Source organism: Sturnira hondurensis, unplaced genomic scaffold, assembly GCF_014824575.4.
Source record: "Sturnira hondurensis isolate 20B ecotype Veracruz unplaced genomic scaffold, ASM1482457v3 Scaffold0014854, whole genome shotgun sequence".
Lineage (NCBI taxonomy): Eukaryota > Metazoa > Chordata > Mammalia > Chiroptera > Phyllostomidae > Sturnira > Sturnira hondurensis.
Genome location: NW_028087485.1, coordinates 12,845,564 through 12,870,201, shown reverse-complemented (window position 1 = coordinate 12,870,201; position 24,638 = coordinate 12,845,564). Strand labels below are relative to the sequence as shown.

Sequence of the window (24,638 nt, the reverse complement as noted above, 5' to 3'; positions counted from 1 at the left end):
ATTCATTCATTCACTCCACATTCATTTAGTTACAAATTATTTTGAAAATATGTATAGTGCATCCTACTTTTCTGGAAAAACAGCAGCACGTTAGACAAGGCTCTTGTTCTAGGGGAGCTTACATTCTACTTGGGCCATAAATAAAAACAAAGAAGAAAATATCAAGGCTTGTTAAGTTCTATGCAGAGAATTAAGGAGGGTGGTGAGATAGCAAGTGAATGGTGGTCGTTTTAGATCGCAGGGCCAGGAAAGGCCTTCGTGAGGAGGGGCTACTTGAGCTGAGCTCTGAACAACACAAGCCTGATCACCGAGGAGCAAGCCTGGAGAAAAACAACCTGGGAAGAGGGCATAGTCAGGCCACTGCTGTGCGGGCAGAAATGAACTTGGCACACTCAGGGATCAGAAAGAAGGTGGGTGTGGCAGAGGCAGAGTGGGCAAAGAGGAGACTGGCAGAGACACATCCCACCACTGGGCACCTCAAGGTCTTGCCAAGCGACAGCCACAAGTGTCACCGAGACCTGTGGTCTGCAGCAAATCTGGACCCTCTCACATGGAAGTGTGTTTTGTTTTTGTTTTACTTTTTTCTGGCAGGTAAAAAATATGAAGGAGAAAGACCGGCGTTTGAAGATAATGAATGAGATTCTCAATGGAATCAAGGTGAGAAGCCGACCGTAGGTGGCTCTCCTCTGTGCACAAAGATAGTAGCTGGTAGGGGGTGGGTCTCCGCCGTAGTGAGCCCTGGTAGAGATTGTGGACTCCTGCTTCTGGGCCTGTGGGGTGTCACGTGACTCCTGATTCATCTGCCCACAAGTCTCTTGTTTCTCTTCCTCCTATCCCTCTCAGCCCCTCTTTTCAACCCTGATTTCCATTTATTTACCCTAAAAGGTTTGTTTTGTTTTTTTACATTACCTTATAAATTGCTGCATGCACACAGAAGTAGACAGAGTGAGGTAATCAACCCCCATGGACATCACCCAGCTCCATCAGTAATCAGCTTTACCTGACCAGTTTCATCTACACCCTCTGCTCCCACTTCATTCCCTGCTTAGTTACTTTAAAGCAAACCTCAAAATGTCTTGTTACTTCATTAGTAAACACTTTGCATATATTTCTAAAAGATAGACTTGGTTTTTAAATATAACCACAATATTATCACGCTTAAACACCTAAACATTATCACACCTAAAAATTATAAGTCATTTCTTGGTGCCATTAATCTTCCCCAATTGCCTTATACATCTCTTTAAAAAAAACTGTTGGTTAGTTTGAATGAAGATCCAAAGAATATCCCCCAGACAGCATTTAGTTGATAGTGCCTTTAATCTACAATTGTACCCCCCCGTTTGGGGGGCCATATTGGAGAAATCAAGTTGCCTCGTTTCCTGTATTTCTTGTAAATTGGTAGTTAGATCTAAAACTTGATTAGATTCAGGTGTGATTTGGGGGCAGGGGGTTGGTAAGGATGCTTTTGGGTTGTGCTGTGTACTTCCAAAATCAGAGGTGATGAGCGTGCCGGGGTCCAGGCGCTGCCAGCCTAGGTCCCTCCCTCATTACATGTCCTGCCATCAGTGCCCCTAGAGCGCTGATCTGGGGTGCTGGCAACATGTTTTGGTCCCTTGGTAAGTGTGTAAAGCCCACCGAAGCTTGGGCCTGACTTTAAACCATTTAAACTGGACTCTCCAGGGGTAAGTCACAGGCATATATTATATTTTACGATCTCCCCAAGTAATTCTAATATGCAGCTAAGGTTGAAAAGCCACTGTCATTGCCTTGATCTATTATTTCATTAGGAGTTACAAAGGGTAATATTTTAATTCTATTATTCCTTTAACATTGATTAGCTGGAATTCCATAAAGAAGAATTATCTTATTCAACTAGTTGATTACCTTAAAATGAGATTTGTACAGGATAGGAAGGATAAATGCTTTCTTCTTTTCTCTGCTTACCAGCTTTCAAAATAATGCATTGCAGCCTCCCAGGGGGACCAATGAGATCTTTGGTAATGCGTATGTAGTTTGAACTCATGGATTTCACGCCACCGAGAAGTTCCTGAGGATGGAACGGAGGCCCCTTTAATGCCCTTGTACTTCCCCACACGGGGCTCTGCTGTGCCTTCCTGCTCACGTGGCACAGTGAACAGACCTGGCTTTGAGTCTCAGCTCTATCACTAGCCAGCCTGTGACTTGGGACAAGTTACTTAGCCTCTCTCAGCCTATTTCCTTATCATTAACATGAATACGATAATTCTACAAAAGGAGACTGCTCACCCTACTGCCCAGAATTTCACAGGTTTCTCACGGAAAGCCCTGCGTCCTGGGCAGCCCTTAGTCTCGGGCAGGCTGGAAGAGTTGGTCCCCTTAGACTGTCATAAGGATTAAGTAAAATAATGTGTATAAAATGTTCGTGCAGCCCTGGCTGGCGTGGCTTACTGCATTGAGCACCATCCTGCAAACCAAAGGGTCGCTCACTTGATTCCCAGTCAGGGCATGTGCCTGGGTTGCAGGCCAGGTCCCCAGTGGGGGTGCATGAGGGGCAACCACACAGTGATATTTCTCTCCCTTTTTCCCTCCCTTCCCCTCTGTCTAAAATAAATGCATAAAATCTTTTAAAAATGTTCCTACATAGCAACTTGTCAACAAATCCAAGCCAGCTTTCTGTAACCATACTTGACCATCTAGCTTCCTCCTCACCTCCCCAAATGTTGGGGACCATATCCTAGAACCTGGGCAGACAAGACATACCCGGTGTCCTCTGAGGGCAGCGGTTTGAGCTGTGCTCATTTCTATTCTGTTAGATCCTGAAATATTTTGCCTGGGAACCTTCATTCAGAAACCAGGTCCACAACATTCGGAAGAAAGAGCTCAAGAACCTGCTCCGCTTTGGGCAGATGCAGTCGGTGATGACGTTTATCTTATACTCAGCTCCGATCCTGGTGAGTGACACATCTGGGGGCTGGGTCAGCTTTCTGAAGACACAGGCCTGTCCCGGACAGACTGCCCAGAACCCGTGGGCCTGGCCCAGAAATCCAGGGAACTCTGCCCTCCTCTGCTCCCCCTGCCGCCCTCACCGCCTTGTGCCTCCAAGTCTAGTCTCACCCGCGTGTACAATTCGGCGGGCAGGGAGCCCAGAGCAAGCTACCAGGGTGTTCAGCATGAACGTGGTATCCAGGAATGGTTTGCAAAGGGGGGCCTCTTGTCTTCTTGGGGAGGCTGTGGGGGTCAATAGCGGAAGAAGCGCCGATACAGGAGCCAGGAGACCCGAGCTCTGGTCCCAGCAATGCCATCCAGTGACTGTATGACTCAGGCCAGATATTTCCTCCACTTCTGGGCTCAGCGTTCTCATCTGTAATGTGGGAAGGTTGAGATATTCCTAACGATTCCTTCAACTATTGTGTTCCTGAGACTTAGCACAAATCTCCTGGAGCCCTTTTAGGAATGAATGGTTCATGACCTTGCTTTTCCAGGTGTCTGTGGTCACATTTTCAGTGTATGTCCTGGTGGATAGCAATAATATTTTGGATGCTGAAAAGGCCTTCACCTCCATCACCCTCTTCAATATCCTACGCTTTCCCATGACCGTGTTTCCCCTGGTCATCACTTCCGTGCTCCAGGTAGGTGGGGACTTCCACTGCTCGCTGATCATCTCTGGCTAAAAGCCATACTTAGACTCTGGAATGACTGGCCTATCACATCTCATGTCCAGCTTCTGCAGGCAAACTTCCAACCTGAGAGATTTGTTTGATCTCTGAAGAATGGCTTGATTTTAGTAAAATCACAAGCTCTCTGAGCTCATTCATCTCCTTGTGAATTAAGGATTCTCATCTACCTCACAGGGAAAAAGTGCTTGTGAAGACATTTGTGATTAAGCCTGGTACCTGGAACATTTCTAAGCCCTTTCCCCAACCTCGCTTTCCTCACATTTCCCCACATTTCCCCAAGGCTCTTGAGGTACTAATCCAGCACTAGGGAACTGTGGAATGCAGGGAGAAAAAGGAGCCTCTCTCTGCACAAAGCTATGAGGTGGTAAAACCAAAGGCAATTCAGGAGCCCTGAGCTGTCAGAGAGTTTGGGGCTCAGGAGGCCTTGGATGGGCCCAAGGGGGCATCTAGGTCCTGCAAACTGAGCCTAGTCAGGGAGAGGAACCAGACCTCAGGGGGAAGACCACAGGGCAGGTGGCAGACTGGTGAGGCAGCCGAGGTGACCTGTAGCCATCTCGGAGGTGGCTGACTGCAGACAGCTCAGGCCATTGGAAGGGCTAGGGTTTGGGAGAAGGCCTCCCTGTCCTGGGGGTGAGGGGAGGTGTTAAGAAAAGCTGGCAGGTGCAGCCGATAAAGGAACAACATGCTCTTTTTAAGGGATTTGATGTATTACATAGACAGTAGGAGCAAGATCAGCAAAAGTGTCAGCCCCCCAAGACTCCCTGTCCCACAAGATGACACTGAAACAAAACGGACCAGAGGGTGACAGAGTGGGGCAGTGGGGTGCTCTGTTTCCCAGGAGCTGGTACCAGCAGCAGCTGAGCAGGTTTACAGTCTGTGGCTGTACCCTCGGGAGAGGGCAAGGCAGAGGGCCTCAGGCTTCCTCGGGGCCCAGATGGTGACGAGAAACCAGTTCACGACCACCTCCCTGGAGGACAGGAGAGAAACGTCCTGGAGAAGCCCATGGAAATCTTCTCAAGTTCTCATGTTCCAGAGGGACCACAGGGTGTTCTGTCAACCCATGGATCAGCTGTGATTTAAGCTGGACCTATGTGGCCTGTGTCCAAGTGTGCCACGGCCAGTTTGTCTATGGAATCCAGGAGGGGCTTGCTTAGGACACAGAACGGGTCATCAAGGCATGGACTCAGTTAAAAAAGAGCATGCAGGGGAGTAGTTGCCAGACCGGACAGAAGTTAGTGTTTTTTCTCAAAGAGAGGCAACAGACAGTTTCTGGAACTAGGTACAAAGATTAGGGACAGAGCAGGAGTTGCCCTCTCTCTCCTTCTCCCACCAGTTTTCTGAAGGGTTGAAACAGCATCTTCATTTGCCCCTGTGCACACGGGTGGGCTGGCCCTCTGGGGCTGAGGTGAGGCTGAGTCTGTCGTGGGCCTCAGAAAGGTTCCAGCAGCAGGTAGCAAATGATAGGCGAAAAGTCTGGCAGATTGATGATCTCCTATCACATCCAAGGCTGAAGACAAAGTCAAAATTCTCCCCCTGCTTGTGTTTGTCATTGGATTTTTGTTCTTGAGATCCTCTGTGTTCTTCTCTAGGCCACTGTTTCCATAGAGCGGCTGGAGAAGTACTTGGGAGGGGATGACTTGGACACATCTGCCATTCAACATGACTGCAATTTTGGTAAATGAATTTGGAAGTTGTTTCCCCAACTTACTCACAGAGCTGGCACCGGAACTTTGAACTATGGGGGCTCGGCAGCAGCAACCCGATTGAAAGCGAGAGTGAAGGGCCTTATCTTGAACCTGTATTTGCATAGAAGCATACTATTTTTACTTAAATTATGTTTTCACTGGGAACAGAGTGCTTGGACACATTGCTAAACAAAGCTAAGCCAGCTGTCCTGAGGATAAGCAGGGAATCCTGCAAAGGATCTAGAGAGTGGAATCAGGATGGAGCTGAGCCTACGGAGCTGGGAAAGCAGGAGGAGTGAAGGAAAATGCAGCTTGCGGAGGCTCGAGGGTTCGGGGCCTCCACAGCCAGGGTGAGCCTTGGGTTTGGAACCCAGGGTAGGGAGTCACTGGGTGTACACATGCAGGTGGAACTTGACCTGGAGACTAAGCAACAGGGCCTGGGAATGTCTAGGGTCTATAGAACTGAAATCTAGGCTCATCACAGGCCTTGGACTCCAGAGCCAAAAAGGACTTTGTACACAGGCAACGTCGGGACTCCCCAAGAGCTTTCACTAGCGCGGGAGCCAGCACCTGACAGAGGTGATCTCGGGGTTCGTGGGAGGAAGCGGAGAGGGACACGTGAGGGCTGAGAAAGGGCAGGCAGGCAGGTGGGAACCTACGTCTGACTAAAAAGAGGGGTTTTCCTCCCAGCAGACAAAGTCGTGCAGTTTTCTGAGGCCTCCTTCTCCTGGGACCAGGATTCGGAAGCCACAATTCGAGAGTGAGTTGCCTCCTTTCCATCCTGCTGCTCTTCAGGGTTCTCATTGCCTGTCCTGTGACGGGAAAATTCCATGTGGTAGAACACATGGGGAGACGAGCTGTGTGCACACCTTCAGTCAGACACCAGTGCAGGCTCAGCCCCTGCAGGGATGGGCTGACAGCCAAGGTCTTGAGCCTCTTTGCTCCTAAACACACCTGCCACCCGGCTTTCCTGCTGTGGGACCACATGTTTACGGCTCAGAAACCCCTGTACAGACATTTGTTCTCCAGATTGTGCCTGGTGGTACTGCACAGTGGGCAGGTGGTCTGCGTGTCCAGGTATGGTAGAGGGTACACACAAGACCCTCACCTCGGTTTAATTTCATTCATTCATTTAAGAATGTAATTAAGAACATTGGAGCTTCTTCCCTGAAGTGGGCAATGGGAACTGCCTCCATAAGATTGAATTTCAGGTCTGGAGTTTTACATCTAAATAATCCATCCCTACCATCCACCATGGAGGCCGCCCTAAGCCAACCCTTTCTTGCCCTAGCGTTGCATGTAACATAACAGAAATCCAGCTTATCCACTGAGGACAGCATCTGGTGTGCACACCACCCCAGATCTTTCTTCTTCACAACCGAGCACACCTTATTTCCTCCCTGCTACAGCCAGGCCTTTCCACCCATCTCTGCTATTTCTACGACCTTGAACATAGACTCTGGAGTTTGCCCCAGGATGTGTCAGGCCAGAACCTCCTCCTCTGAATCTGCCCAACCTGAAAGCCTGTCTTTGCAGAGAGAAGACTGGAAGTAGCTCCCCCTTTGCTAATATAAGTTCAGCTCGATGGGCAGGTTCAGAAAGACTGTGAACAAGTTCCTGGGGTTCCTAACATCCCAGGTACTCCAACAATAGGGCCGACACAGGGAGGTTCCAGGAGCCAAGCCCAGTGCAGACCCTCTCCAGCCAGACACAGCCAAACACATCTCCAGGGGAGGAGGCGGGACTCTGTGCTTGCAGCCAGGGTTCCACTGAGTGGGACCTCAGTGGAAGGGATGAGTATTAGTGGAACTAATGTTCCCCAAACTCTGGGGAACTTGGGAATTTGTTCCCAGAGTTTGGGAAACATTAGTCTAGTCAAGATCATTAGTTTAGAAATGAGAGTCCAGAGGATAAGATATTTCAAGACCACACAGCTCAGCAGTGACAAAGTTGGGACTTGAACTCAGGTCTCTAAGCTCTTGTTCAATAGTCCCATGTTGGTGCTAAGAGAACTTGTCCAGTGGAAACCCAAGTTTGGCACAAACAGCTTATAGATGCCTTGAACACATTAGGGTCACTTTGTATTCAAGTCCCAACTTCGTATTTGTATTAGGGTCACTAGGCTCTGAGAGCTTAAAAATAAATCATTAAAGAAGTACTTTGGAGTCTTGTATGTCCAAGGCAAATTTTCCAGTCTCGAGAGATAATCTCCAAACACCAGGCTTCCCAGAGAGTCTGAGAAGTGGTTTGAATGCCTCTTGAATAAGTCCCCTCCTCTCCTTCAGATATACTTCTCTCTTTCAGCGTGAACCTGGACATTATGCCGGGCCAACTGGTGGCTGTGGTGGGCACAGTGGGCTCTGGGAAATCCTCCTTGATGTCAGCCATGCTGGGAGAAATGGAAAACATTCACGGGCACATCACCATCAAGGTGAGAGGGAATGCCAAGGAGAAGGCCCTGGCACTCGCAGGTGGGCCACTTCATGCTGCCTCTTCGTGTGGCAGAACGCACTGAGGTCTGGCATCCGACTGTCCCTGCTCTTGTGTTGCTGTATGGGTAAAAGGTCTTGCAGGCATCTGGTTGACTTGTGACCTACAGATTCTTTGCCCCATCTCACATACAGAATCAGATTCAAGGGGTAGATTCTAAGCATCTGCATTTTTAATGAGCTACCCAGGTGATTACCATATGCATACCGAAGTTTGAAAACCGTTGAATAGATGGAGGTCTTTCTTCAGAGCATAGGCAAATCCTAATGTGTCGACATAATGTGTTTCTGAAAACTTCACGCTCCATAAAATTATGCAATAAAAATAACCAGACCTGGGAGAAGAGTTGGAACATATTATAAACTTATATCACTTTGTAACCAGGGTACCAAAAAAACCCCAATAACCAATAACAATAAAATCAGTGGTGTCGTAAGATCCCTGCTGGCACTTGTACCAACATCCCAACCAGTCCTGAGCCTCCCACCCCCTCTTCTGGGGGCACTTGCTTCCAACACAAAACTTTGATGTAAGGTGTAGACGTCTTTATCAATTATGCTGTTAACAGAGAGAAACCGTCTTCGCGTCATCTTCCTCAGCACTCTCAGCTTCCCCCGAGAGCTACATTTAGGGAAACTATAGGTACTTTGAATCATTTAACCAGCCATGAATTACACCAAAAAGAGGCATGCGCATAGGTTTTTAGCTGTTTTCCTCAAGATCTTGTTATATTGCTAAGCCTTCTTTTAATTATGAGGAAGCTCGCCCCTGATTGCTTTTCATGGATGTGCTTGGGTCGTTTGTAAGAGCTTCTACTTCATACTGACATCATTCTCTGATTTACCAATCACTAATGGGGTAATTTGCATTAAATCCACATGTAGTGTAGCAGAGCAGACCCTACAGACTTTTTTCAATTACAGCTTACATTCAATTATTACTTTGTGTTAGTTTCACGTGTACAGCATAGTCTGTAGGGTCTGTACTTTATAAAGTGGTCCCCTGATATTTCAAGTACCTACCTGGCACTGTACAGTTATTACAATAGTACTGACTATATTCCCTGTGCTGTTCTTTACACCCTGTGACTATTCCGTGACTACCAACGTGTACTTCCTAATCCCCTCACCCTTTTCACCCAGGTCCCTGACACCCCTCCTCTCTGGCAACCACCATGGAAACAGTCTGAGCTCTGCATCTATGCAGGATCTACAGATTCAACTCTGTCTCTTAGCTCCTTTTAGGAAGCTTTTTCTTGTTGCCCCATAACTGAGTTTTTCCTCTGACACAGGCATCTGTCGGCCCATTTTTGGACATGATCTGCTTCATGCATCAGCCTGCCCCTACTCCCAATGTCTTGGCTCTTGCTTGCTCGTGTCCTCTGCACCATTCCCCCGTCAGGGTGAGCCTTCTGTTGGTCCTCGTAAACTCACTGGGGTCCCACTAGAGCCCTATTCTAGCAGCAGCAGGTGCGTTCATCCTCCAGTTTTGGGGATCAGGGCTAGGTGAGCGTGAAACAAACAGGACTTTACATGACGAGCAGGACTTTGAATTCTTTCTCACTGGTTGGTGTGATAAATACAAGCACATTTATAAATATCAGATGTTCAGTCAACCTGACATACATTTCTTCAAATCTAAGTTTCACTGGATCCTCTTGGCTTCCGCCCCTGTTCCTTCAACCCTGCATTTCTGGAGGTACAGCTGTCATATGGTCTGATCCTCTCCCACACAGGGCACCATAGCCTACGTCCCCCAGCAGTCCTGGATCCAGAATGGCACCATAAAGGACAACATCCTTTTTGGATCAGAGTTCAATGAAAAGAGATACCAGCAAGTTCTAGAGGCCTGCGCCCTCCTCCAAGACTTGGAAGTGCTGCCTGGAGGAGACCTGGCTGAGATTGGAGAGAAGGTACTTAGAACCGAAGGCGGAAAAAATAGCAAAGAAAAAAGTGAGGATGGTGAAGAAATACGTGGGAATAAAATAACTGACCAAGTTTGGTGGTCAATGTTTGGGCCAAATACCAGAAAACATGAGTTTACACAATATCATATACAAATAACTCAGAAGTTTAAAATTTTGTACCTGGAAGCAAATCCAGGGGTTATGTCACCTGAAGGAAAGATGATGAGGTGAGGACCCGAGAGGTTAAGTGTCCAGGACTGGCCCAAGGTTGGCAGCTTGGTGGACAGACAGCAGCAACCCCGGAGCCCAGCTGTTCTCTGCTCTGTACGTTAGTGAGAGTCAGAGAATGGTGCTTATAATCTGCTTTGAACAGTCAGATATTGAGTGTGACTTATTTCCTCATGTTATTAAATGCCTTCCTTAAAAGTGGATTTTTAATGACTACCGTAGACCGTATCCATTATGTGAATTTGGCATAATTTGTTTAGAAACCCCCGTCTATCACATATTTAGGTTGTTTTTACCCTTCCTCCTGTTAAAAACAAAATTCAACCAAGTGAACTTGTAGATCTGATTGGCTTTATTAAGTGGTTTGTGAATGGGACAGCATCCCATCTGACAACTCCAAGGGCGCGCCACCGGTGGTACAGAAATAGAGAAAAAGTGGGGAAAAGAAGCTATTAGGGAAAAAAAGAAATTATTTTGGGGGGCTCCTGGATATCTGGTTTTTTGTTGTTGTTGTTTCTGTTTTGAGAGAAAGAGACCAGGAAAGGGTTTTTTCATGCAGACTGCCTCTTCTTTCTGGGGTGGGGTCAGGGAAGGATGGAGAAGACTCACCTGACAGACAGCCTGTTGGTCTTGCCCAGAACATTTCACACTGGTTGATTAAGACTATGTTGCTGGGCGAGTGTGAAACAGAAATTAGCTCTGGCATTAAATCTAGGTTTGGTATCCTGGGCTTTGGCACAAGTGACACCATTTTGGGCCTGTGGTTTTCTCTTGAATTGTCCCCATTACAAAAACTACCTACAGCAGTCTTTGGGGACAACGACCTTGAAGTGTTAAAAGACTTATGAAGATACAGCTTTAGATTGATTTTGCTTATTAATTCCACATACATTTATGGAGGATCCATGTGCCAGGGAGAATTTTAAGTGTTGGAGTTACGTCCATGAATGAAACAGAGAAAAATCTGCCTGGTACAAGTTACATTCTTGTGGGACAGGAAGCAGCAAAAATAAGTAAATTGTGTAGTAGAAAACGGTAAGGTGGGCCTACCTTTAATTATAGGGCCTAAAGTGATTTAGTTGACTCTAAGTTCTGTATTTGTCTAAAGGAAGATTTTTAAGCCCTGGATACCTTATTGAGGCAAATTTCTTTCTTACCCTTTCTCAGCTGCCTCTGCAAAGGCAGGACTATGGCCTAGTGCTTAGGAGAAATGATTTCCTTCCTCAGGGCATAAACCTCAGTGGGGGTCAGAAGCAGCGGATCAGCCTGGCGAGAGCTACCTACCAAAACTCAGACATCTACATTCTGGATGACCCCCTGTCGGCTGTGGACGCTCACGTGGGAAAACACATTTTTGATAAGGTCTTGGGCCCCAACGGCCTTTTGAAAGGCAAGGTAAGAAATCATTTAAAGTGACAAAGGCATGAGGTGTGTGCGTGGCAAAGGGGCAGAGGGGGGTCACACACGTCTGCTAGGGACAGCTGCTGTCCTGAAACAGAGTTCCGTATTTACCTACCTCACCGGGCTGCTGTAGAGATAGTGTCAGACTGGTCTTCCAGGGGCTGACCCCGTGAGGGCTTCCATCTTGAGGTCATGGCTAAATTTAGCCTTACTCTGTGGCTTGGACATTGAGCCTGTTAGGATGATTGATTCTAATAAACAATACTTTGAGACCTGTGATGTAATAAGATATATATGCGGTCTTTGTCTCCAGTATCCTGACACAGAACTGCTAACCCTTGGAATTCCCTGAGTAATATGAATGTCTTTCATTCATAATGAGCCCTTTCCATAACACAGGAGTCTGTGTTATTAAGTAATTTAGGGTAGAGCCCTCAGATAGGACAAGGCTGTTCACCTGAAAAGCCACATGATGGGTTGGAACCTTAGTCCCACCAAATGACCTCTGGGGACCGAGGGGGCAGGGACTGGAGACTGGGCTATAAAAACCCTTTAACAAGGCGATTCAGAGACCTCTGGGTTGGTGAGTCCTTTAAGGTGCTGGGAGGGCGGTGCACCTGGTGAGAACATGGAAGTCCAATGCTCACCCCTCATTCCTTGCCCTATGCTTCTCTTCCCTTTCTCTGCTCTTGAGTACTATCCTTTATAATATATTGATAAACATAAGTAAAGTGGTTTTCAAACATCTCTGGGCCATTCTAGCATTCTATCACCTGAGGAGGGGCCTGGGGGACCCCTGATTTATAGCTAGTTGGCCAGAAGTATGGGGGGCTCAAGCCTTGAGAGTAGCATCTGAAGCCAGATGCTGTGGGACTGAGCTCTTAAACTGTCATGTGTAACTCCAGGTAGTTAGTGTTGGAACTGAGCTGAACTGTCAAACACCCAGCAGAGTCAGAGAACTGGTGTCAGGAAACACCCCAGAGGACCCAACAGCTCCCCTTGCAGCGGGACACAGGTCACCCTGCAGGTATTAGAGCTATGCTCTAAAAAGACATTTTTCTGGAATCTTTGCAGGATGTAGGAACACTATGCCTGAAAAGGGTGACTCAACCTGAACATGGAAATAAAGCTGATATTTTTGTAACTTTTTAAAAACTTTTTTAAAAAAATATTTATTTATTTATTTATTTTTAGACAGAGGGGAAGGGAGGGAAAAAAGAGAGAGAAACAACAATGTTTCCTCTCGCATGCCACTTACTGGGGACCTGGCCCTTGCCCTCACTGGGGATCGAACTGGCAACCCTATGGTACACAGATCAGCACTCAAACCCAAGCCTCATCAGCCAAGGCTTTTTTTTTTCATAACTATTATATCCCGGGCCTGTGCTAATCACTTCGATTGCATTGTCTCACTTGATTCTCACAAGGCCACTGTGAAACAGCAGAGATTAAAGTGGCCAGAACAAGTCATTAGAGGGGGTGGTAGGTAGAGACCAGCCTTTTCTTACCATGGACAAGTTAGCACATTTGTTCTCACACGGGGGACCAAATGGGGGAGGGGCCAACAGAGCCCCTCAAGGGTTTGAATATGCCTCTCACCAGCAGGAAGTACAGAGTGGGGGCTGTCACTAACGACATCTCCCTCGGCACCAAGCAGTAAGTTTCTATCTGTATTTGGCCTGTTCCCTCCAAAATTTCCTGAATGTTGCCAGTCAGGATGGCAGGGTTGACTGGGCTCCTGTTCTACTGAGATCTTTTGCTTCTCTGTTGGATCAGTGAGTCAACAGGAACTTACTCTCTCTCCTACTCCTGCTCCTGACTTTGGTCCTTAAGGTCTCTTGGCTCCATTTACTAATGAACTGAATACCCACCTGTTCCTGGTTTCTTTCAAAGACTGGGCCTGCATAGGTAAATATCTGGTCCCTGAACTCAAGGAACTTACAATCTAATGGGGAAACATATAGAGAAACAAACACAACATAATAATACAAGAATTATTTTAATGGCATTCCACATACACTACAATGGAAACATTGGAGGAATACCCAAGTTTTGCCTGGGGACTCGGGAAAGTCTTCCAGAATAGTAGGCTTTGAACTGACACTTGAAGAATGAGCATCTCCTGTGTCTTCCCAATATGAGGACCTAGTACCTGTGGGTCTGTGGGGTAGACAGAGGCAGTGGTCATGGGTCATCCCTTCAGAAGCCCTTCTTAGTCCCATGGCTTCTATCTGAGCCTCATTACTGATCTACAAGTGCTTGTCTTTCTCTGAGTGGAGTCCCTGTTTCAGTAGTCAACACGGTTCATCAATAGGCAGGAATACAAAGAATGTGTATCCCGTACCAGAAAAGGCTTGGTCCAAAGACAAAGTTTCTTGTCCTCCAATGTCATCAATATGCTGGAAGAATCTGGGTAGTTCTTGTTGGCTCAGATTGTTAGCTGGTTAGTGAAAGGGGCAGTTAGTTAGCTAGTTATTAAGTTCATTAATGTCAAGTGACATTCCTAAGCCCAACTCCTAGCTACCCAAGAAGCCAGAAGAGAGTGTATGTAGGGCACACCTCATTGTCACTTAAAAAATAACTTAAAAAAAAAAGTACATCCACAATGACAATAATCTCATCTTACACATGGGTCAGGTTTTAGGATGAGGTGCTAGGAAGGAAAGAGGAAGTAAAAGAGGCCAGGTGGTCAGGGCCACATTTCGGAGCAAAAATGCACAGTGATTGAGGTGTTGGTTCTTCCTTCTTCAGAGTAGGACAAGGAAGGTGGTGGACACAGGGTTCTCAGCACAACTTACTGTTATTTTTACAGACTCGACTCTTGGTTACACATAGCATTCACTTTCTTCCCCAAGTGGATGAGATTGTGGTTCTGGAGAATGGTACCATCTCAGAGAAGGGGTCCTACAAAGCTCTGCTGGCCAAGAAGGGATTGTTTGCTAAAAATCTGAAGACATTTCAAAAAGAGATGGGGCCTGAAGGAGAAGCCACAGGTATGTAAGGATGATTGGAAGGAGATGGGATGTGGATAGGGCAAGGAATGGGCGTGGTAAGCTGAGACCCACCTCCTGGACTGCTCAGTATCCAGTGAACTAGATGTGAGTGTGAATTACCCAGAGATCCAAAGTCTGCTCTTTCTGTGTTTTGTGTCTCTGTAAAGAAACACAGACATGGAAACTCTATGCCTGAGTGAGCCTGAAGGTTCATCCTGCTTATCTGGTCTTTGCCATGTGATCACAGGGCACTCTTTAGAAGGGTCTGACCGGAGGTTTGGTGTGATTGGCCCTTCCCTCTAGCCTTGGGCCCAGATCTCTGGAGCCAAGAAGCAGCCAACCCCTGAACTGCCTTCAGACACATTTTCCCCTTTTCTTGAAGAATAACATGCTCGTGGCTGGATAGCCCTACTGACCCATTTTCTTCTGGCAGAATCCCAGAATTCTGGGAGTGGCCCTTCAATTTTTCTCATCTCTGTCCCCTGCAGTCCAAGCTGGCAGTGCCTTGTGAAGGTGGTTGACTGGATCAAGTCAGATGCCTAAACTCTTGAGCAAATCTGCTATTGAGCTTTTCCAGTACACTTTTTATTCAGTTATAATTTTCAACTCTAGAATTTCTATTATCTTCTCTTTAAATAATTTCTATTTCTTTATTGATGTTCTCGCTTGGTGAGAACTTAGTCTCATACTTTCCAGTAGCTCTTTCGACATGATTTTCTCTTGTCCTTTGAACACATGTACAATAGCTGATCTAGAGTCTTTGTTCGCTAAGTTCACTGTCTGTGCTCCCTCGGGTGCAGTGTCTGTGGACTGGTCTTTCCCTGTATGTGGTCCCGTAATTTCCTGCTCTTTTTATGTCTCAATTTTTTTGTTGAAAACTGGTCATTTGAAATAACATAACCCTCTGGAAATAAGAATTCTCCCTCTTCTGCCAGGGTTTGTTGTGTTGTTCCACCTATTTAGTTTCTTGAACTATTCTGTTAACTCTGTGTTCTTTGTCACCCGTGGCAACTGAAGTCTATGCTTGGTTGACTGAGGGGTCAGTTACTAACCGAACATTATTTCCTGAAGTGCTGGGAACAAGGGCATCTTCTAAGAGGCTGGGAGGAAAGGCGGGGGCACGTCTCTAACACGCCACCAGGCAATTTACGATTCTGCCTCCGCCGGGGGCGTTTGGGTTTGGTTTTTCTGCTTACACGGAGCTTGATGGTTAGCCAGAGGTGAGAGAACAGGGCCTTGCCAAGTTTTCTCGGGCGTGTGCACAGCCCTACACATCTGTGTGACATTTTAGATCATCGGGAATATGTATCAAAGCTCTCTATGAATATCTCATTCCCAGATTTTCCTTGGAAGGCTTTGGTCAGCTTCTTATTTACCCACCTGTTGTGACAACCTCGGGCAGCAGTGATGTTGAACAATCACTGCTAGCTGTCTGAGCTAGCCAGCTCCGAGTCAGGTCCAATAAAGACCAACCCTGTGAGTGAGGTTTTCCTGGGAACGGCCAGACAAGTCGAATGAGGAAAATTCTCCAGGGATGAGGTGTTAGGAGTGGGGGGCCCAAGCCAGTTTCTTCCCTCCAGCCGCCTCTAGGCTGCTGGTTTTTATTGCTAATATGATTGTGAGGCTGTTGGTTTTCCAGGCTACAGCAGATCTGAGGAGAGGGGGATGGGAGTAGAGTAAATTAAATGATCATAAAGCTTACTATTCTTACTAATATTTAGTCATTTTTCTTAAATTAATGTTCCTTGGATTGTCACAAGCTTTTGGCTAATTTCAGAGTTATGAAAAAGTTGATTTTGACAATTTTTTGCTATTCTCATTGACTTTATGGAGGTACCAATTTCTGGATATCCTTACTCTGCCATTCTGATGCGGAGGTTATGTATGCATTTTATTTTATTTGGGGGGCATGTTTTTAAATGCTTTAAATTTATAAAAAGTTTGTCAAATTATTGGAATTTCAAGAGGGGGATTTTAGCCCTGGCTGGTGTAGCTCAGTGGATTGAGCTCGGGCCTGCGAACCAGAGGATCGCAGTTCGATTCCCAGTCAGGGCACATGCCTGGGTTGCAGGCCAATTCCCGGCAGGGGCCAGTTCCCAGCAGGGGATGCACGAGAGGCAACCATACATTGATATTTCTCTCCCTCTCTCCTTCCCTTCCCCTCTAAAGGTAAATAAATAAAATATTTTTAAAAAAGAGGGGGATTTTAAATTTATACTTACCTCTTTAGTCAGTTCTAAGGTATGATGACTCTTGTGTTTTTCTATGATAACCCTTAAAAATTCTTTCCTGCTCCAAAGCAACTTAGAAGATTCTGGGAATAATTTTTTCCTTTTGACCATTTTATCTTCCAGTGGAATATTAACTCATTTCTCCTTTATCCTGGTATTTCTCAATGAGAAAATGTACCTGTAAGTAATATTTCTGGAGTAAAAGATCCCAGCCTGTGTAGACATCTGGGATCTCCAGTGAGCCCGGCAGTATCAGAAAAGACATCCCTCTCCTGTCCCCAGGGCCGTAAGAGCTCTGTGCAGCTATCTCCCTAACCTTTGATGTGTCTCCTAGTCCATGAGGACAGTGAAGAAGAAGATGACTATGGGCTGGTACCCAGTTTGGAGGAAATCCCTGAGGATGTGGCCTCCTTAACCATGAATAGAGAAAACAGCCTTCGTCGGACACTTAGCTACAGGTTGGTCATCTCTTCAGCTGGCAGCCCCCATTCCTTCCATATTTCCTCTTGGCCATTCTCTTTTTCTATGTGCATAGTGGACATGAACACTTCCCACTCTTCCTTTGTTTCCTTGTATGGGGATGAGGGTTGGGGGAGTTTGTTTCCCCAAGGCCACCTGATTGGAAATGAACTCTGAGGCAATCAGAGAGACTGGGACATCGGCTTGTGAGAAGACCCCCAGGATGCACCTACATGCTCAGGAAAGCCTCCCCCTTCTCAATTTCTCAGATCTAGGTCAGATAGCAGGCCTCTGAAGCCCCTGAAAAACTCCTTGAAAACTCGGAATACGAATGCCCAGAAGGAGGGGGAAGAACTGGTGAAAGGACAAAAATTAATTAAGAAGGAATTCATACAAACTGGAAAGGTGAATACAACAGTAAAATGTACCATTAGAGGTGATATGAGGCTTAGAATCCCAACATTTCAAAGTTTCGTGACTTGAAAACACATGTCTGGAAGGGTTATGTTTTATGCTTGCTGTGCCAATCTTTAAATTCATTAATGAAATGTTGGTGGAGAGTTGGCTTTCTGTCAAATCATACTTCATGAATAATGATGTTTCCTGTGAATATCTTCATAGCACACTTCCTGGATGTTTGATTCTATGCTGACATGTGGAGCAAACCCCAAAACTTCTTTGAGATGCAATTCTGGGAGCCAGAGGTCACTCATACATCTCAGAATACACAATTCAAATGAACAAAACTTAACTTAAAACCAAGGTCTTAAATTTAAGGTCTTAAATCCAAATGATGAAATAAATTCTAGGGTATGTAGTATAACCCCATTTGTCACACTCCATTGGTCTGTCTTCCCCTTTTAATTGCTTCTAGAAGTTCATTAATAATCTGATGGTCATTTACTTTGCATTGTATTTAAGCATTGATTATTTTCCTGGCCCAATGCAGAAATGATGACCACAGACTACCAGTCTTCTACTTGTGATCCATTTTTTTCCAGGGACCACACTACTCCTTGTGATTGGTGTTCTAGGTAATTCTCCACTAAAAGCCATTATGAATTCTACTAACACTGAGATGTGGGCTTTGCAGGTCAAGTTCTCCATCTACCTGAAATACCTGAGAGAAGCAGGATGGTATTCAATCTTCTTCATCTTCCTTGCTTATGTAATTAGTTATGTGGCTTTGGTTGGATACAATCTCTGGCTCAGTGCTTGGACCAGTGACTCTAAAACCTACAATAGCACCAACTACCCAACCTCTCTGAGGGACATGAGAATTGGCATCTATGGAGCTCTGGGATTAGTGCAAGGTATGTCTGATGGCTACAACAGTCTTTTCTTATACAATCTGTCTGGTCAATGGGTTTTGCCTGGACTCGGGCAAAGCATTGCCATTGTGTCCTTGGCACAAGACTTCAGGAATCCCCGTGCATGGTGCTGACTGCACTGTTTCCATTTCTAGGTATATTTATGCTCATAGCAAATTTCTGGAGTGTCTATAGCTTCACCCATGCATCAAACCTCCTTCACAAGCAACTGCTGAACAACATCCTTCGAGCACCCATGAGTTTCTTTGACACAACACCCATAGGCCGGATTGTGAACAGGTTTTCTGGTGTAAGTATCTCAAAAACTGTAAGATTATGTGTTTTTATGCTGAGGATCTTTCTACTTCTGACAAGGAAAGAATGCTTATGTCCCCCTGGGCAACACTGTGTAGTTCTTTTGTCCATCAGCATACAAATGATTTCTTGAGTACTTTGGGTGAGGTCGAAAGGATCCTGGGGATATAGAACTGAACGGTTCTGACCCTTTAAGTAGCTCACCATCTAGTGAGTAAGACAGCCAAGGAAATAAAAGACTGTAATATAATATGGTAAAACCGAAATAGCAATGACATATACAATGGTATTCTGGGAATACAAAAGAATGACAGAGAAAAGAGGGTCTAGCTCAGCCCAAGTGATTTAGGGTGGGAAATGTGAGAAAGGGTGAGACTCAAGTTACAGAAGTTTAACCAGGGAGACAGTGGGGGTAGGGGTGGGCAGGTGGCAGTAGAGTCGGGGTGAGAAGAATTGGTGTGAAGAGGGAAAACACAAGTAGCAGCATTATCACCGACTATGACACTGAATTAAAGGAAGAGCAGGGTAACCTGTTGCTCGGTCTCCATCTCCATTCCTGAAATCTCTGCCATTTACGCTTGAAGAATAAGTAAATTAGAAGCAGATTATGTAAGAGAGGCACCTGTGGTTTTAAGGAGGTTCTAAAACATTGTCTCTATCTACTGTAGATCTTTCATTCATTTATTCATTTGATGACATTTATTGAGCATCTTCTATGAGCCAAGGACTGTCCTAGTCATTGGAATGCTCAATAAATGTGAAGATTATATAGATGACTCTCTTCCAGGGGCAAGACAAGCTCATTGATTTTTTTATATCGTCACCCAAAGATATGCTTATTGATTTTAGAAAGAGTGGAGGGAAGGGAGAGAGAGAGAGAGAGAGAGAGAGAAAAACATCAGTGTGAGAGGGAAACATCGACAGGTTGTCTCTCATAGGTGCTCCAACCTGAGACCAAACCTGCAACCTAGGTGTGTGCCCTGACTGGAAATTGAACCTGCAACCTTTCAGTGTATGAGACAACATTTCAACCAACTGAGCTACCCAGCTAGGGTCAAACTCATTGAATCTTAATGCATATGAGATGGAGCTTTTAGGAACAGAGGCAAAAACTAGGCAATTCTGAGTAATATTCAATGACCACCAGCACAGTTTTCAGTCCTCTGCAGAAGAGTGAGTATATATTTTTAAATGTCTGAGCAGCTCTGGACCCTTTTTTGTGTGGTCTTGGAGCAGACACAGAAGGGCTAGCTCATAGCCCACTGCCGAGTTTGGGGACACAGTGACTGCTTCAAGGGTGGGCACTTACCACCTTCCTCTGGGACAATAACAGTGGGTCTGATGTCACTGGAGACAAGTTTAATGGGCTCTCTGCTCTTTAGCAGAACCTCAAAAGGCACATGATTTTCAACAGGGAGATTTCACGCGGGTGCAAAAATTGCAACCTGTTCCTGACATTGTAATATATAATTAATCTTCTGAAAAAGAGAACATGGAGATCTTACTGTGAGTTACTTAGGCAACAGTTGTATTTGGGTGATTTTGCAGCAAAAAAAAAAAAAGAAGCTGTCATTAATAATATAGTGGGGAAATGGCTCAGGCCCATAAAGGACAGTTTGATCTAGGGTCCTCTAGAACTGAAGGTTGAGCCCTTAAGAGGAGATGGATGAGGGGGTGGAGGAAAGAAAGAGAATCTGTGCCAGGTAAGAGTCAAAAGCAATGTGCGTAGAACAGAGAGCTGGTGAGGATTTCTTTTTTCTGCCAACCCTGGACATACCATTATTCATATTCTGATGTATACTCAGGAGTCATCCACTCTTCAGGACTCTATTAGGAAACTGTTATCCCTTTCCCAGTTTGGGACACTCCAGAGATAATATGGAGTCACTTTGCTACTCACACATTACTAATCCAAAAATATAAGTTGTGCTTCCTGCGTATAGTCAACCATCCATTTATCCATCCATCCAACCATCCAACCATCCATCCTTTCATCCACTCATTTGCTCATTTATTCAACATGACATAAAGGTGATATGGTAGTGAGACCCACTCATTATCTCTGGTTAGAACAGTAACCAGGAAAGGACCCACCTCCCTCTCCCCTTGCAGTTCTACGCTCGACAGAGGAAACAACTTTCCAGGTTCCTCAGTCAAGGTGGCGGGTGGTGTCTGGCAGGGCTTCTGGACTGGAGCCACCAATCAAATGTTTATTGAATGCTTGTGAGATGCCAGGCTCTATTCAAGGTACTCGATGGAACTGGGACCTGTGTAAAGTTAGAATAATTGAATCGACTTGGCCAGAGGAGGGTTTATCTTGTAAGGCTCTATTAGCTTAGGGTGGTCATGAATGGTTTAATAAATTTCACAAATGGGAATTTCACTGAAAAGAGTAAATCTATTGAAGGGTGACTGCCATATCTGTTTGGAGGGATTTAGAAAGATAACGACATCACAGAAATGACATTGCTTTTCAGGGTGAGCAGAACAGTCTATTGCAAATGAATATCATGAAGTGATTAAATGAAGGAGTTGCGGAGAACCCAGAATTGAACACATTTCCTGCTGGAAGCAGGAAAATCTAAAATGCCATAGGAATTCACCAGTATACCATCTTTCCTAACTGTGTTCCTAGGATATTTCCACAGTGGACGACACCCTCCCCACGTCCTTGCGCAACTGGATTACGTACTTCCTGGGGATCGTCAGCACCCTTGTCATGATCTGCATGGCCACTCCAATCTTCACCATCATCATCATTCCTCTTGCTGTCATTTACGTGTCTGTTCAGGTAGGCTCAGAAATGGCTGCGTCTCCTTTCCTCTCTGTTTAGAAAGCCCAGCTTCCTTCCCGGGAATTCTCTCTTTTGTTTATTGCTAGTCACTCGATCCTCTTCGACATCTTTGTCATTGACTTGTAGATCAATAACCTGAGGAGCCCACGGGCCACTATCTGAAGCTGGAGTGGCAGCACCAATTGGCGTGTGGCCCACAGCAAGTCCCACCTTAACTGCTGTCCCCCAAGACGCTTAAGTGGGGCACACTCATGTTCACATCCCAGACTGCCATGAGTGTCCCTGGACAAAGTTGTGAAGTTCTATAATATAAGACCCCCCACAAGGGTTAGGTCATCGGTGGCTTCCTTGGCTGACTTAGGCTTATCTGCTTGGAGTTCTCTCCGCAGGAGTTCTATCTCTTTCCTCTTCAGGGCAGGTCCAGTTTCACTGGGTCCTTTGGACGGCTCAGGCTCCATTCCAGTGTGTTCTGGAGGGAACAGGTAGCTTGAGAACCAAGCTCCACAGAAAAGCCAGACCAAGTGGAAGGGACTCCATGCCCATAATGGAAACTGATGTGGGGAGGGAGTGGATTTGGGAATTGGTAGGGAAAACCTGTGGAGAGAACTCGTGTCCCGCCAGTTACCTTCGGGAGAAACAGGAAAACAGTTCCGACCTTGCAAGTCAAGGGCAGGCGGTGAGGGGCCTCCTTTGGGTGTTTGTACTGAGTTCCTCCTCGGGTACATTGTCATCTTGGTAACAGCCTTCTGACTGTTATTAACAAGCCCATAAATAAGATGCAGGATATTTGAGAAAACTTGCAGGCATAATGCTTTGAGTTCTGGCTCTCAGATGCTGAGCTCTTTCCTGATTTCAACAAACCCTCGGAATCCAGCAGCACCACTAGCCCACTCCACCAGACCTCACCCTCTAGCCCCCAGGGCTCAGAAAGTCGGCCCGCACTCTCCACCACACCCAGTTCTGGCTCTCAGACCCCCACAGGCCACACGCCTCTGGACCGTCTCTCACCACAGTACCGAGGCACAGTTTTGGTTGCCTGCCTGTCTCCATCCAACTTTTATCCACGCCTTCCTCTTCCTGCCTTTCCCTGGCCACTTCCTGACCATCCCCACTTTCCACGGCCCTTGGGTCCCATCTGCATTTACAGTTATTTTGGAGAACATTTTTTTTTCTAACTGCTACCAAAAAACCCCTGTCATTTGGGCAATATATGCAGATCCTTGGGGAGAGCATGGACTAGGCTGACAAAAGTGCTTACATGGTTTGGAAATCCAGACAGCCAAGGCTGTGGGAGGGCCCCTCACTGCCATCCTCTGTTCCCCACCACCCTCAGACCTTCCCACCACCCTCTTCCTCTGCGCCTGCTCATCACTCTCCCGGCCGGAGGTGAGATTGGAGGCTTCCATCCTGTTCATGGGGGTCGTGACCACCAAGGTGAAGAACACCGGGTCACGGTCACAAAGGAAGAGGTGCAGCCGTTATGACACAACTGTGTGACTAACTGACTCCTCCCCTTTGGGGTCTAGATGTTCTATGTGGCCACCTCCCGGCAGCTGAGACGTCTGGACTCTGTCACCAGGTCCCCACTCTACTCTTTCTTCAGTGAGACTGTGTCAGGCCTGCCTGTCATCCGCGCATTTCAGCACCAGCAGCGGTTTCTGAAACACAACGAGGCATTGGCGGACACCAACCAGAAATGTGTCTTTTCCTGGGTTATCTCCAACAGGTGAGGCTCCTCTGGGTGTTTCCCCACATGTGTGCTTTGGGGCGCTGCCCGCGTGACATTCGCTGTGGGACAACAGACATGGCCAATGTAAGAAAGTCACTCCAGCCAAACACACCCGTGATGGAAGGAGAGAGAAGACAGCAGGAGCTGTGGCATCAGAGACCCGGCCCCGGTGCTGGTCCCAGTGCCATTTCCCACACGAGGGGAGCTTGCTCTGCCTCTCCAGGGAAACCTCACTTTGTTTTGACAACGGCCAGGACACAGCCCACCTCACAGGCTTACCGCACAAGCCAGATAATGCCTGTGCGCACAGTGTGCCCCACATCCTGCCCAGGTGCCGGGGGACCCGGGTATTCTCTGTTTGCTTCCCTGGGCGTGCATGGAAGATTCTGCGTAGGCAGGACAACCTTCTGTAGGCAGCGGGAGAAGCAGAGGCTGGAGGGAGTGGATTTGGGAATTGGTAGGGAAAACCAATGATGACATTGGAAGGCTCGCATCCTGTGAGGGGACTTACTGAGGAGGTTGAGTGTTCTTCATTTCTCCAGCATCACTAGACCCTGGCAAGAATTGGTAGGTGCTTGAAGGAGAAAGGTCTTCTAGAGGAAGTGAAACTCTCGAGCGCCTTCCACACGGTCTGGAGGCGCTAAGGGCAGACCAGTGCTCTCCGTGTTATCTGGGACGCGGTGAGGCCAGAATTTGACGGTGAAGATATTTGACTTCTTAGGTGCTTTTCAAGAAGGAAACGGGTATATAAATCAGTCCTATTGGATGCCCATTGTAAATGTGTATCATATTTATTTGTATAATGCTCGAATTATTGGTGCAAATTTGTTTAGATACATTTTATTTGGGGAGGTCAGTGTTTATAAACTATGTCTATCTATATCCTACTTGCTTCTCTACAGTCGATCTCCCTGTGATCCTGTCACACCTAACCTCTCCCCACCCTCATATTCCTCTTCACCTTTTCAAAATGATGAAATCGGACAGGACGAGCTGCACTCTGCCCTGCCACTCACGCATGGGTTCTCCCAGGGCAGTCCAACCTGCGGCCCACAGGCTGCATGCGGCCCAACACAACAGCGGAAGTTTACTTAGAATACTGTGACATTTTTGTGTGATTACATCTTGCAATGTATGTAATGTGTGGCCCAAGACAACTCTTCTTCCTCCAGTGTGGCCCAGAGATGCCAAAAGTTTGGACACCCCTGAGAGTGTGGCATGATTTCCCCGCCTAATCAGAAAAAATCACCCGGAACATTGGTTTAAACACAGGTTCCCAAACCTCACCCTAGGCTCCCTGAGGCAGAATCTCCTGGTGAAGAGTCCAGACTTTGGGGGGGGGGGTGGTATATGATTTTGCTTATTTTTAACAGTTGCCCCTAACCAGATGATCCTTGTGACTCGGCAACTTTGGGAGACATTGACCCGTAGGGACTCC

The 24,638-nt window shown here is 46.5% G+C and overlaps 1 protein-coding gene across 1 annotated transcript in view; it reads left to right on the top strand.

Annotated features, from left to right (window-relative positions):
• Positions 1-24,638, top strand: part of ABCC2 (ATP binding cassette subfamily C member 2) — a 65,910-nt gene that overhangs the window by 32,138 nt on the left and 9,134 nt on the right. The window contains exons 11-25 of the mRNA XM_037064183.1: positions 592-657; positions 2,796-2,933; positions 3,465-3,611; positions 5,249-5,333; positions 6,038-6,104; positions 7,649-7,775; positions 9,570-9,746; positions 11,196-11,363; positions 14,182-14,362; positions 16,928-17,051; positions 17,322-17,457; positions 18,146-18,365; positions 18,518-18,672; positions 21,313-21,468; positions 22,998-23,197. Of these exons, the coding sequence (XP_036920078.1) occupies positions 592-657; positions 2,796-2,933; positions 3,465-3,611; positions 5,249-5,333; positions 6,038-6,104; positions 7,649-7,775; positions 9,570-9,746; positions 11,196-11,363; positions 14,182-14,362; positions 16,928-17,051; positions 17,322-17,457; positions 18,146-18,365; positions 18,518-18,672; positions 21,313-21,468; positions 22,998-23,197 (2,147 nt within the window). The remainder of the gene's footprint in view (positions 1-591; positions 658-2,795; positions 2,934-3,464; positions 3,612-5,248; positions 5,334-6,037; positions 6,105-7,648; positions 7,776-9,569; positions 9,747-11,195; positions 11,364-14,181; positions 14,363-16,927; positions 17,052-17,321; positions 17,458-18,145; positions 18,366-18,517; positions 18,673-21,312; positions 21,469-22,997; positions 23,198-24,638) is intronic.